The sequence below is a fragment of the Hyperolius riggenbachi genome, chromosome 3, assembly GCF_040937935.1.
Source record: "Hyperolius riggenbachi isolate aHypRig1 chromosome 3, aHypRig1.pri, whole genome shotgun sequence".
Classification (NCBI taxonomy): domain Eukaryota; kingdom Metazoa; phylum Chordata; class Amphibia; order Anura; family Hyperoliidae; genus Hyperolius; species Hyperolius riggenbachi.
This window is the reverse complement of record NC_090648.1, coordinates 351,494,415-351,507,754: the sequence shown is the minus strand read 5'-3', so window position 1 is coordinate 351,507,754 and position 13,340 is coordinate 351,494,415. Positions and strand designations below refer to the sequence as shown.

Here is a 13,340-nt window from a genome sequence, read left to right as displayed (position 1 = left end):
GTGTACATTTTTTGTATATACATTACGGTCTCATAAAATACATTGTACTAATTATATCCTTTTTCCCTACAGATACCACCTCTGGTGCCTATTCTGGGTGGTCTTGGTGTTTTCCTCTATATGCACTGGTGTCACTTCTGTTCGTCTGGTCTGGTGGTGAGTTGGGATGTCATGATTCGCTACCTTCCTCACATGCTTATCTCATTTCGCATGCCCAGTATGAGGTTCTGTCCTCCTTGGGGACATTGGTGGCTCATCTGAGCACTGGGATTATAGTGCAGGTCCTTTGATTATGTAAGTTGCCAATCAGAACTTTGTGGTGCTTAGGCAAGTGGTATTTATCCACTGCTTATGCAACTATGGTCGTGTATTTTTATATTATGTAAATCCAGATGGTGGGATTATATCGATTTTTGCTGGGCTATGAAATCGCGCTGTGGGGTTGGGAACTTGCTAAGGGCACTGTGTGCACGGAGGGTTGCAAGGCAGCCAATGTGTTCACTGTGCATCCCCTTCAGCAGCCTATGCTGAGCGGGACTATGCGCGCACAGCATTGGCGGTGGGTTGCCAGGATACCACGCCGATACGGCGCATCCCTGGCAGCAGTTTATGCTTGGCGGGACATGTGCATTAGCGACGCCGCGTAGGACACCACGCCGATATGGCGCATCCTCGGCAGCAGTCTATGCTGGGTGGACATGCGCACTAACGACGGTGCGTGATGGTCGCATTCCTTGTGGCCATGCGGTTGCAGCGTGAACGAGAGTGGGCATTCCACAGGGCGCACAATGTGACTCGCGATGTGCGCAGTGAAGCCCTAGCACCTTGAGTCTATCACACAGACTCAGTGCACGGGCAAAACGGAGGCGGGATATCCTCCCGTACGGTTATTGAGGGTCCCCAGCTGAACGGCAGAGCGGAGCATGGCCCAGCTAACGTGTCAGGTATGACATAAGGGAGTATGACCACTTAAGCAGTAGTGTTGTACAACAACAGTGTGTTTGGTAATCCTTGCAAATGACTAATTGTGCATATTGATTTGATTATCCATGCAAATGACCAATTATGCTAATGTTTGACATCATATGCAAATGTAATGGCTGGGCAGCAATTTTGAATGTGAGCGGTGGGGTCATTGACACCATCACTGCCTATATATCAGAATGTTTTGTCAGTTACATGTGTTACCATTCTGTGTGTTTACCTTGACAAAGGGGACCCCTCGGGGCCCCGAAATGAATCGTTGGTTATGGAATTGTGTCACGTTTTTTGAATAAAACCACAGACTTGGTCTACATATGAGTGTGCGGACCTTCTGGATTTATCATTGACTGTTATTCAGGTCCAGCACCTCCACAGTGGTGTGCGGTTCCTCCTCGGATTCCTAACTGACCATTGGGAATCCTCCTCAGGGAGGACTCTCATTGGTTCAGACTGTGGATCCCCCATTCTCTGAGTGTTTGAGTTCTCTATATGCCACCTATATTGATGACTCTGCATGTCTGTAATACAGACATGGCGCTTCGAACGTGGGCGTATATATAGGTACAGTCTATGCTGGGTGGACATGCGCACTAGCGATGGCGCGTGATGGTCGCATTCCTTGTGGCCATGCGGTTGCAGCAGAGCCGGATCTTCAACCAGGCACCTTAAGCACCTGATTAGGGCTCCGTTTGGGGTCTAAGGGGCCCCATCAGAACATAATTTGGAGTTTCTATACAGTGTGCGCAATGGGCAGAGCACTCCCAGTTTACAGGGCAACCAGGATGTCAAAAAGCCCACTGCACTGTCTGTGTATGTCACTCTTGTGCTGACTGGCTGAGCGTCTCCCTCTGTGACATAAGCTCCGCCCACCTTCTCTCCTTACTCGTAGAGATGGGAAGTTCGGATCTTTTCAATGATCCGGATGATTCGAATCGGATCATTGAAGAGATCCGGATCTTTGATCCGAATCTCGGATCATTTTACTACCGGAAGCATTCGGGGGTGAAATGAACAGCAGGACAGGTCTGTGGACAGGAGAAGGGGAGGGGGGTGGACACACAGAGAAGGGGAGAAGATGGACAGAGGGCAGGGAGTGGACAGAGAAGGGAGGAGGGACGAGCAGAGAGCAGAAATGTTTGCACGTAATACCCACATGCTGAAGTCATATGCATTACATATATTTCACCTATATGTTCATCTGTACACTTTGAAAGAAAACGTCGCACAGTAAAAGAAAGCATTCCCAGAAGATAAGTGCAGCTGTTTAGTGCCGAGTGCAGGAGGATTATATTGCCTTTCAATCACACTGTCTGCAAAGTTACTGAGCTGTGCTGAGCCAAAAGCTTCCAATGTGATCACTGTGCAGCACTACGGAACAGGCAGCCTATAATGAGAAGCACGTTTCAGCCAGTATGTGTGCTCTACACATATCTGGTAGTGGCACCCATGTCCCCTCTCTCTCATCTACCTGTCTCCCTGCAAGGCTGCCTCCCATCCAACAGAGCGATCTCTGCTTCCAGGACCCCGCTGCCCGCTGAGAGGGGGCGTGTCGCTCCTGGCCCCGCCCCTTTTGCGATCCGAATCGTTCATTTTGATGATTCGGATGATCGACTCATAAAAAAGATTCGGATCAAAGATCCGAATCGTTCATGATCCGGACAACACTACTTACTCGTGCTCTGATAGCATCTCTTTCCTCCATGTGTGTGGTGGCGGGCTCCTCAAACTGCAGGTTCCCTCTATAGCTGTGTCATGGATTTCTTCTCTGGCATTCCCCTCCTCAGAGTGCACCGGGCTCTGCACACACAGTGGGTGAGGTGAGGAGCTAATTATCTTCTGCATTCTTCTGGCTGTTCTCCTGTTATACGGAGGAGGGGTACTTAACCCTTTCACCAACTTAGATATGTTGTTTTCAAAGCTCTGGCATTGCATGTAATTTATTAGCATGTGTAAAGTCTAGCCTTATTGGGATTACGGTACTTTTAACTCCATTTGTTCAAGCCATATTTATTTTTTGGATCACATCTTGCAATATCATTTTTTCATATTGTTGCATGTATATAATGTCGCCCTTTCTACCAGCAGCACCCATTGTGATTCCCTGTCTCTGTAGCATGCCTGATAGATGCAAAAATCCCTACAGCAACCTTTAAAGGACAATAGTAGAGAGAGGTATATGGAGGATGCCATATTTATTTCCTTTTACAGTAAATGTGAAATGTAGAAATAAAAAGATTTTATGCTCACCTGGGGCTTCTTCCATCCCCATAATCCCTGATGCATCCCTCGCCATCCACCGTTCTGCCGCAATCAGCCCCGATAATCTGGCTCAGTTTCGCCAGTCGGAACTTCTGCACGAGGGGCTGCGCATGTGCAGAAGAGCCGACTGGAGCAACTGAGCCAGTTACCAGGGCTGATTGCAGCAGAACAGAGGCACTTGGGAGGGCGGTGAGAGATGCTTCGACGTTTATGGGGCTGTAGGAAGTCCTGGTTGAGTATAAAATCTTTTTATTTCCACATTTTGGGTACACTCTAAGCAATACCAGTTGCCTGGCAGCCCAGCTGGTCTATTTGGCTGCAGTAGTGTCTGAATAACACCTGATCTGCATATGCTTGTTCAGGGTCTATGGCTGGAAGTATTAGAGGCAGAGGATCAGCAGGATAGCCAGGTGATTGGTATTGCTTAAAGAAAACCTGTAACGAAGAAAACCTCCCCTGAGGGGTACTCACCTGGGGTGGGGGAAGCCTCCGGATCCTATTGAGGCTTCCCCCGTCCTCCTCGGTCCCATGGCAGTGGTCGAGATAAAGCTCCCCAAACAGCATGGTTGTAAATATTTACCTTCCCAGCTCCAGTGCAGGCGCAGTATCGGCTCTCCACCTCGGAGATAGGCGGAAATAGCCAATCGCTGTCGGGCCGCTCTATTGCGCAGGCACAAGTCTCCTGCGCCTGTGTAGTAGAGCGGACCCAACGGAGATCGGCTATTTTCGCCTGTCTCCGTGTGGAGAGCCGCAACAGTCCCCCCGCTGGAGCCAGGAAAGGTAAATAAATCAGTGCTTGTCAGGCTTGTCGAGGGAGGATTGCCGGACACTTCGGTGGAGCCATCTCTAGATTGCCTGCAGCTACAGGGGAGGGGGAAGCCTCATTGGGACTCTGCGGCTTCCCCCTTCTGAGGTGAGTACCCCCCAGGGGAACTTTTTTTTTGTTACAGGTTCTCTTTAATAGGAAATAATTATGGCAGCCTCTTGACTATATCCCTCTCACTTTAGTCGTCCTTTAAGCTTAAAAAGGGTAACATTTTGAGTGTCCAGATTTTTTGAGCCTTTTGTCCATCAACATTTTTAAATCTGTTTGGCAACACTGCCCTGCCGTCAAGAGCATGCCCGATCGAGGATGCAACCAATTTGGGGTAGAAATTGATTGCATGTATCGATCAGACATGCTGCTAGATCTGTGGCCGACGTGCTCGATCAACCTGTTCATGCGCAATGTCAAAGTGGAGTGGCCATGTCCCCAAAACTTTGCTGCTCTTAACATTTAACCCCCTCAAATGATTTTTTTTTTGAGGGGGGGGGGGGGGTGGTGTCTAGGTGTCTGAAGATAATCAGCACCGGGTGCCAAATACCCTAGCTGCCGCTGTGGCTAGGGGGACCCAGCATGTAATCATTTGGCAGTGGATCAGCTCTTTTACCTGCCAGCCTGCCGCCGCAGCAGCGCTGAGCGGCTTCCGAAATTATGAGCGTTGCCGTTACTATAACAAGACGCTGTCCATTCCAGCCCACAGAGTCAGCGTGCGCCCTGCACCACCTGACACGTCAGCGTGCTCACTGTGGCTGGCAGACGCTGCTGACCTCATTGGCTCTCCCCCTCCCTCCTCATTGGCCCTCCTGAACATGCTGCAGGCTCAATGTGACAGCGCAGTCCAGGCGCCATAATAGTGAGTAGTACTTGAGGCAGCAGTGGGTTGTATCATGAATGGCCTGGGGGTATACATTACTGAAGAACATGATATACTGAAGAATATGATATATATATATATATATATATATATATATATATATATATATATTTTGCACACAAAGTAGTTTGCAGATAATGAGCAGGCTTATAAGGCCTGCCCACCCACAGTTCATAGGGGGGGACCCAAATCTGCTACTTTGCTTAGGGCCCCATTTGGCCTTAATCCGGCTCTGGGTTGCAGCGTGAACGAGAGTGGGCATTCCACAGGGCGTACAATGTGACTCGCGATGTGCGCAGTGAAGCCCTAGCACCTTGAGTCTATCACACAGACTCAGTGCACGGGCAAAACGGAGGCAGGATATCCGCCCGTACAGTTATTGAGGGTCCCCAGCTAAATGGCAGAGCGGAGCATGGCCCAGCTAACGTGTCAGGTATGACATAAGGGAGTATGACCACTTAAGCAGTAGTGCTGTACAACAACAGTGTGTTTGGTAATCCTTGCAAATGACTAATTGTGCATATTGATTTGATTATCCATGCAAATGATCAATTATGCTAATGTTTGACATCATATGCAAATGTAAAGGCTGGGCAGCAATTTTGAATGTGAGGGGTGGGGTCATTGACACCATCACTGCCTATATATCAGAATGTTTTGTCAGTTACATGTGTTACCATTCTGTGTGTTTACCTTGACAAAGGGGACCCCTCGGGGCCCCGAAACGAATCGTTGGTTATGGAATTGTGTCACGTTTTTTGAATAAAACAGCAGACTTGGTCTACATATGAGTGTGCGGACCTTCTGGATTTATCATTGACTGTTACTCAGGTCCAGCACCTCCACAGTGGTGTGCGGTTCCTCCTCGGATTCCTAACTGACCATTGGGAATCCTCCTCAGGGAGGACTCTCATTGGTTCAGACTGTGGATCCCCCCCTTCTCTGAGTGTTTGAGTTCTCTATATGCCACCTATATTGATGACTCTGCATGTCTGTAATACAGACATGGCGCTTCGAACGTGGGCGTATATATATAGGTGATACAGACCTGCCGTTCCGTTTTCAGTGTTTATGCGACTTCTGTTTACTGCTTCACCATGTTTTCATATGCCACGATGATTTAGCTTCCTAGTGTCTCTTCTCCTATTGCATTCTTGCTGCCATGGCACTCTGTTGATGGGCGGCACCCATGCCTCCTTGTCCACCCTCAGTTGGGCGTAGTTGAAGTGACTGATAAGTATAAAAGGCATCCCCATTATGTTTAGGCTACACCCTGATGAAGCGCGCATGCGCGAAACCGGTTGGTGGGCGGAGCTAGGAGGCCCTGCCGTCATCCGCCTTCGTGCAGCGTGTGAGGAAATAGATCTCGGCAGACACGTGTTCGCTTTGGAGTTCCGTGTGCACGCCGTTCACACTGCTGCATGTTTATCTGCGGTGCAGACTGCCTGGACAACATTTGGTAATTCTATGGCATCGAGTGTCTGGAGGATCTCTCTATGAGGACTTACACGGAGCTGCTTACCCGGAGGCTTAACAGCGTGCAACCTGCAGAGAGAATGGACTGATCCCGGGGCAGGTAATCTAACAAGTTGTGCTTGTGCTAAATGAGCTCACGCTACATGCAAGTCTTGCTTACCCCCACGCTTACATTTATGGGATCGGCTTTCACCTGTCCTGCATGCCGCTAATTTGCCGCTGTGCCTACTGCACATCTTTTCAGAGACATTCTCATGCAAGGAACTGTTGCACTTGCACTATTATTCACACGCATCAGCAAATGAGTCTGCGAGTGGGACTTTATTTTGCCTTGGAGAGAGCACTCCTTCACTGATAACACACGTCCCTTTGTTGTATTGATTGAAACCATAATAAGTAGATGCTGCAGCCTTGAGGGATTGTGTATGTGTACATGGACTTTGCTCTCCTGGTGTTTCCTTGCAGTAAGCAATATCGTCTCCTATGTATGGCAAGTTCACAGAAGCATTCTTTCCCTTGGGAAGCTTTGAGTTCCTGCAGTTAGGTCTCAGACACATGGACCTTTGCCTGGACGAATATATAAGTTATACAGTGTATATATGAACATATATCTTTATCTAAAAGTCCTTGGACATTATGCTATTGCCTCAGATCCAGCACCCCTAGGGTCCTTATTTTCTTGGTCTTGACCATAGCCCTAGTGTCCGACAGTACTGTATATGACGTCATACATAAAAGGAGCTTCCGCTTCTTTGGTGTTTTAAGGTTTTACTTGTGTGGGTGGGGGGTGTTTGCTACATTTACATCCGAGTGTTTAATTTAATATTTTGAATTAATAAAGTTGATCCTTTTTGTACCAATCAACAATCTTTTACAAAGTTATTGGTCTGTATATTGTGCATCCAATTCTTTCTATTAATCAGTGGGGATCCTGGCTGCCAGGAAATGTAAAGATTCTTTGCCGGGGCTCCCTATATACCGGTACGGCGGTGGTTTTGGTGGGGAGCAGCGCTGTCGCACTGCGGGGATGGGTAGCGACAGTGCCTAGAGTGCTTGGCAAAGTTGCAGTGAGGAGGAACAGTGCTTTGTGTGTGGGGGTGACAGGAAATTTGGGCGCATGAGGCAAGTGGACAAAAAGGGCGCCGCCATTCACTCCCATAATAAATATCGTTTGATGGGCGCCGAACAGGAAAAAAGGGCGCCCGAAATTATTAACGTTTCAAAACGGTGCCCGAAGCTTATTAACGTTTTCAAACTGCGCTCGTGATGGTTTAAGTTTACAAAATGTGCCCGTGATGAATAACGTTTACAAAAATACTAAACTTATCTATCGTATTTAACTAAAATGTTATTTTTGTAAGTATGATAGTGGAGTACTCCTCAAGTAAATAAGGTGGATGTGCCTCGGTGGAACCAGCTGCACTCCAGGTCACTCAGTAGTAGAAGTCAAGAAGACCGGCACCATCCATTTAGTTGTGCTCTTTTATTTTCTTATAAGAAACATTACAGCAGTCAAAGCAACGTTTCAGGGCAGCCGTCCCTTTATCAAGCTGTGCTATGAATGAAGGTTCATTCACAGCACAGCTTGATAAAGGGACGGCTGCCCTGAAACGTTGCTTTGACTTCTGTAATGTTTCTTATTAGAAAATAAAAGATCAAAACTAAATGGATGGTGCTGGTCTTCTCTACTTCTACTACTAAAATGTTATTTAAAATGTAATTCCTTACTGTTTGTAAAACATTATTATTCACATAATAAAGCGATCAGTAAGTACATTGTAATATATTTTTTACACTCACTATTTGTAAAACATTATTATCCACACAAAAGTGATCACTAAGGGGGATTTTAGGGTTAGCCACCACCAGGGGAGATTTAGGGTTAGGCACCACTAGAGGGGGTTTAGGGTTAGGCACCACCAGGGGGGAATTAGGGTTAGGCACCACCAGGGAGGTCTTAGGGTAGGCACCACCAGGGCAGATTTAGGGTTAGGCACCACTAGGGGGTCTTAGGGTTAGGCACCACCAGGTGGGTCTTAGGGTTAAGCACTACCAGGGGAGCTTTAGGGTTAGGCACCACCACCAGGGGGGTCTTAGGGTTAGGCACCACCAGGGGGGTCTTAGGGTTAGGCACCACCAGGGGAGATTTAGGGTTAGGCACCACCAGGGGGGTCTTAGGGTTAGGCACCACCAGGGGGTCTTAGGGTTAGGCACCACCAGAGGAGATTTAGGGTTAGGCACCACCAGGGGGGTCTTAGGGTTAGGCACCACCAGGTGGGTCTTAGGGTTAGGCACTACCAGGGGAGCTTTAGGGTTAGGCACCACCACCAGGGGGGTCTTAGGGTTAGGCACCAGCAGGGGAGATTTAGGGTTAGGCACCACCAGGTGGGTCTTAGGGTTAGGCACCACAATGGGGGGTCTTAGGGTTAGGCACCACCAGAGGAGATTTAGGGTTAGGCACCACCAGGGGGGGTCTTAGGGTTAGGCACCACCAGAGGAGATTTAGGGTTAGGCACTACCAGGGGGGTCTAAGAGTTAGGGATAGGTAGATGGAGGGTTCTGTGTTAGAGTAGGGTTATGTTTAGTTTTTGTAATATGTTAGTAATATTTACTAATGTTTTACAACAGTTATTACGAACACAATGTGCGATTTCATACACAATATTTAATGTTTTTTTTAATTTGTAAAACATTATTGTAAACAAAATACAACACAATAATTTTATAAATACCATTACCGCTTATCGTTTACACCATGCGCCCTTTTATAAACGCTATTAATGCTTATCGTTTACACTATGCACCCTTTTTTCCCGATGTCCTTTTTGCATGTACGCGTGGGTGGGGACCAACAGGTTAGGTCATGGATGAGATGGGTATGGCTTTGAAAGAGCTTTACATCATTATAGGTTACAGAAAGTCTGTGGTACTCTGTTAAATACTGTAGATCTGTGCTGGCAGTTGTACAGTAGACTATGAGGTGCTGTAGGGCACAACAGTGAGTAAAACATCTGTATATTTTAAGGAAATATAACTTCCCCATTAAAATATATTAAACTTGAAAAAAAATTGTATTTATTTATTTAAGTATTTATATAGCGCCGACAGATTACTTAGTGCTGTACAGAGAATATTGTCTTGTTACTTACTGTCCCTCAGAGGGGCTCACAATCTAGTAGAGGAGCTCACAATCTAGTAGAGGAGCTCACAATCTAGTATTAACAGACATTAATAAGGTGATTTACATTAAAACATTATATTGCATATCTCCAAAAAGCAAAACAAAACAAAGAAACACATTTAAAATCTAGCTTGTCAGCTTGCATTGCCAAACTGTAGTGAATGGAACTGTAACGGCGATAGCTAAAAACATTAAAAACATGCAAAAGCAGCCAAAGCTTATCTGTCTGAGACTTGTATTGAATGCAGCTTGAAGTCATTGTTAGAATATTGAATACTCCTGGTCATCCAATCAGCAGCCTTTAGGGGAGGAGAGATTCTACTCTATGAAAGGCAATCCGTGTACAGTATCACACACTACACAGCGCAGACTGAGACTTCAGCTGCCTTCTCCCCTTCTGAACAGACCTGAATCCTTTTGGTGAGGACTTGAAGAGCAGCCCTTCTGCCAATATTCTGACTAAGAATTCCATTAACATTTCTCTGTATTTTCTTTCTTGACGCCTTGCTGAGGGCTTGTCTGTCTAAGTTATATTATTTATTGTGTTTTTTTCTTTTTTTCTTTTACCTTTATCACATATTTACTTACTGACATTTTTGGTTGATTTATCATTTTTCCATGACTTGCATCTGAATTAGTTAAACAATTTCTGATTTCAGTATCTCCTTAACAGGGGAATTAGATTGTTATAAATTGGATCTGTGAATTTTATTTTAATTTTGTTTTGATTCATGAGCAGTTAAACATCTTGTTTTCATTCTATACCACTCTACAAGTTATCTGTGTCCTGGTGGTTTTGTCATTGGGGTGATGGATGACCAAGAGAGCATCAACTCCACATGGCCAGGTCAGCTACTTGCTTCTGATCACAGTTTTTTGAGATATCTAAACAGCACGGAAAAATACTTGGAATACTTCTGGGGTCCAAAGCGTAGTCGTTTGTCACTTCCTATGACGCTTGTCTACGCAGCCATTTTCTTGGTGGGTGTTAGTGGGAACATGTTGGTGTGTTTGGTGATCTTGAAACACCACAACATGAGAACTCCAACCAACTATTACCTTTTCAGCCTGGCAGTATCCGACCTCCTTGTCTTGCTCCTCGGTATGCCTCTTGAAGTGTATGAAATGTGGAGTAACTATCCTTTCCTATTTGGTGTATGGGGTTGTTACTTCAAGACAGTGCTCTTTGAGACTGTGTGTTTTGCCTCCATTCTTAGCGTGACCACAGTTAGCGTGGAAAGGTACGTGGCCATCATCCATCCCTTCCAAGCTAAGCTCAAGAGCACCCGTAGAAGGGCCCTTAGAATCCTGATCACCCTTTGGATCTTCTCCATTCTTTTTTCCATTCCCAACACTAGCACTCATGGCATCAGACTGCTCTTTTTTCCCAATGGAAGCCTCGTTCCAGACTCTGCTACTTGCACAGTCGTCCAGCCCCTGTGGATTTATAACTGTATCATCCAGGTGACATCATTTCTTTTCTACATCCTGCCAATGGGAGTCATCAGTGTCCTCTACTGCCTGATGGGGATAAAAGTAAGTTAGATGCCACATCCAACCACTTCCATAGCTGAAATAATGTTCATGTTTAATGTTCATTCATCTTAAATAGCTGAGTGTGGCTTCATACTATTGCTCACTTCTGTGTGTCCACATTAATGCTAAATGCCAGTGTGTGAAAATGACTCCATGCTTCTTCCATCTAATCTGTCTACTATAGTAAAATATGCCACACAGATGATTTTGAACAACATAGCTCACTACTGATACATTTCCATTAACAATAACAATCAAAGGGAAACTCTGCAGTTTAAGATTCCCGTCAGATTTCTAGCAAAAAGTTGATTGTTTTCATTCTTATCTATACTGCTGTTATGCTCTTTATTGTGCATTTCTCCACCAGTTAGACACTTTGCTGCCAGCCACTTTTGATCACATTTGACAATTGATTGAATTAATTGACTGACATAGAAATGGATATGCTCATTAGACTGAAAGCCTCACTGATTTGACAGCTGGGAATGTGAACTTCTCTCTATAAAGTATTTCTGAAAATGTGTTAGGACTATAAAAATATAGGGCTCCACTTTTGAATTCATCTAATATAGAGTTACTATATTTTTTGTGCAACCAGTTAGTATTATTTTCCCAGCGTTCTGATTCTGGTAAATTAGAATGCTCCTAATATGGCTCTTTGTTGAACTGCCTAAGTTCACTGAACAAAGCCTGTAGTTATGGAGGCTGTTCATGTTTAACTGAGGGGCACCTCTGATAAGTGTCAGGTGAGGATTCAGGTTTCCTATAAGTTCCTTTTTGTGGAAGAATCATTTTAGGAGTATGATTCGTGGATGGTGAATGGAAATTAACTTTACTAAAGTAAATTAATGTCCAGTTCAAACATCCAGGCCTGTGCAGGGGAATTAAAAAAACAAAAACAGGTTCAAAAGTATGACTGTCGGCTGCTTAAAGGAATACTATCGATACCCAAGTGTTCTAAAATGACAATGTGCAAATAATGTCTAAGTAGCTGTGTAAACATTTTCCCACTTTTCATGTTAAATATCAGAGGCAAAAACTGTAATTTATTGAGGGTAGGATGTAGCTATATTGGGACAAATCAATTGCAGAAGGGGTGTCTGCTTCAATGCACAGCCAGAGATCAGACTACAGAAAGCAAATATCAAACATATCAAACTCTGAAAGCAAAAACAGTATGAAAAAGCTGTGAGAATTAGTTACATTTCATCTGCTCTCTTCAGACAGGTCAGTCAGAAACACAGGACACAGAAACTGCAGCTGTTGGGAGCTTTCTCTCTGCCACACACCGAGCTACACATAGAGTTAACTGATCAAATGTGAGGGGAATTCCCCCTCTCCTCATGGCTCAGTCAGCCGTCAGTTTTGGCGTCAGTAAAGTTTGAATGTACATTGATAACAGTAAACAAAGAAGTTGCTACTAAAATGTATACACAAGTACTTAGCAGCACTTCCCAAACAATTCCTGTGTCAATTGAAAAAAATATGTGAATCGATAGTATTCCTTTAAGGTAAACCTCAGACCAATGCGTCACAAGGTTTTACACTTACCTGGGGCTTCCTTCAGTCCCCTGTAGTCCATGGGTTCGCTTGGTCTCCATCTGCTCCCCTCCATTCTCCTATTGTCAGCTACAGTAGTCAGGGATTACCTTGCAACTCCTTGGTTGCGCTCCTGTGGCCTGAAGTGTTCTGCACCTGTGCTGTTAGTGAAGGCTTGTAACTACGCAGGTGCAGAATGCTACTGTCAGAATCCACTCTGCTGGCCTTGATTCCTTGGACAGTGTGGTTTCCTATGCAGGTTGCATAGTTCAGTCCAGAGAAAAGAGGCCTTTTTGTCAGTTTGCAAGATTCGGGAGGCTTGCTGCTGTAGTGACTAATTTGCATCCACTTACCTGGCAATCTGCTTGTCTACTTCCTTGGAAGGTTTTCAGTATAAATGTCACTTCCTCCCAAAATTCCTTGCTCGTCATAGGTTTTGTTTGGTGAAGACTGACTTTAGAGCTTCAGCCTCTTTGTATCTTATTGCTGAATATTCTGGTGTAGTTAATTATTTGGGAGTGCATTTTGCACTCCTACTAGTGCTGTCAGATTTGTTTATTATTTGTACTGTCTAGTTTTGTCTTGTCCTATACTTGCGATTACACTGTCTCAGTGGTGGCTGATAGTGAATCGTTTAGTTTGTTTTGTCTAGAGTAAACGCTTGCTGT

At 45.2% G+C, this 13,340-nt stretch overlaps 1 protein-coding gene across 1 annotated transcript in view; it reads left to right on the top strand.

Moving 5' to 3' along the window:
* Nucleotides 1–10,407: 10,407 nt before the first annotated feature.
* LOC137562334 (neuromedin-U receptor 2-like) overlaps nt 10,408–13,340 on the top strand; it is a 131,032-nt gene continuing 128,099 nt past the window's right edge. The window contains exon 1 of the mRNA XM_068273669.1: nt 10,408–11,133. Within this exon, the coding sequence (XP_068129770.1) occupies nt 10,408–11,133 (726 nt within the window). The remainder of the gene's footprint in view (nt 11,134–13,340) is intronic.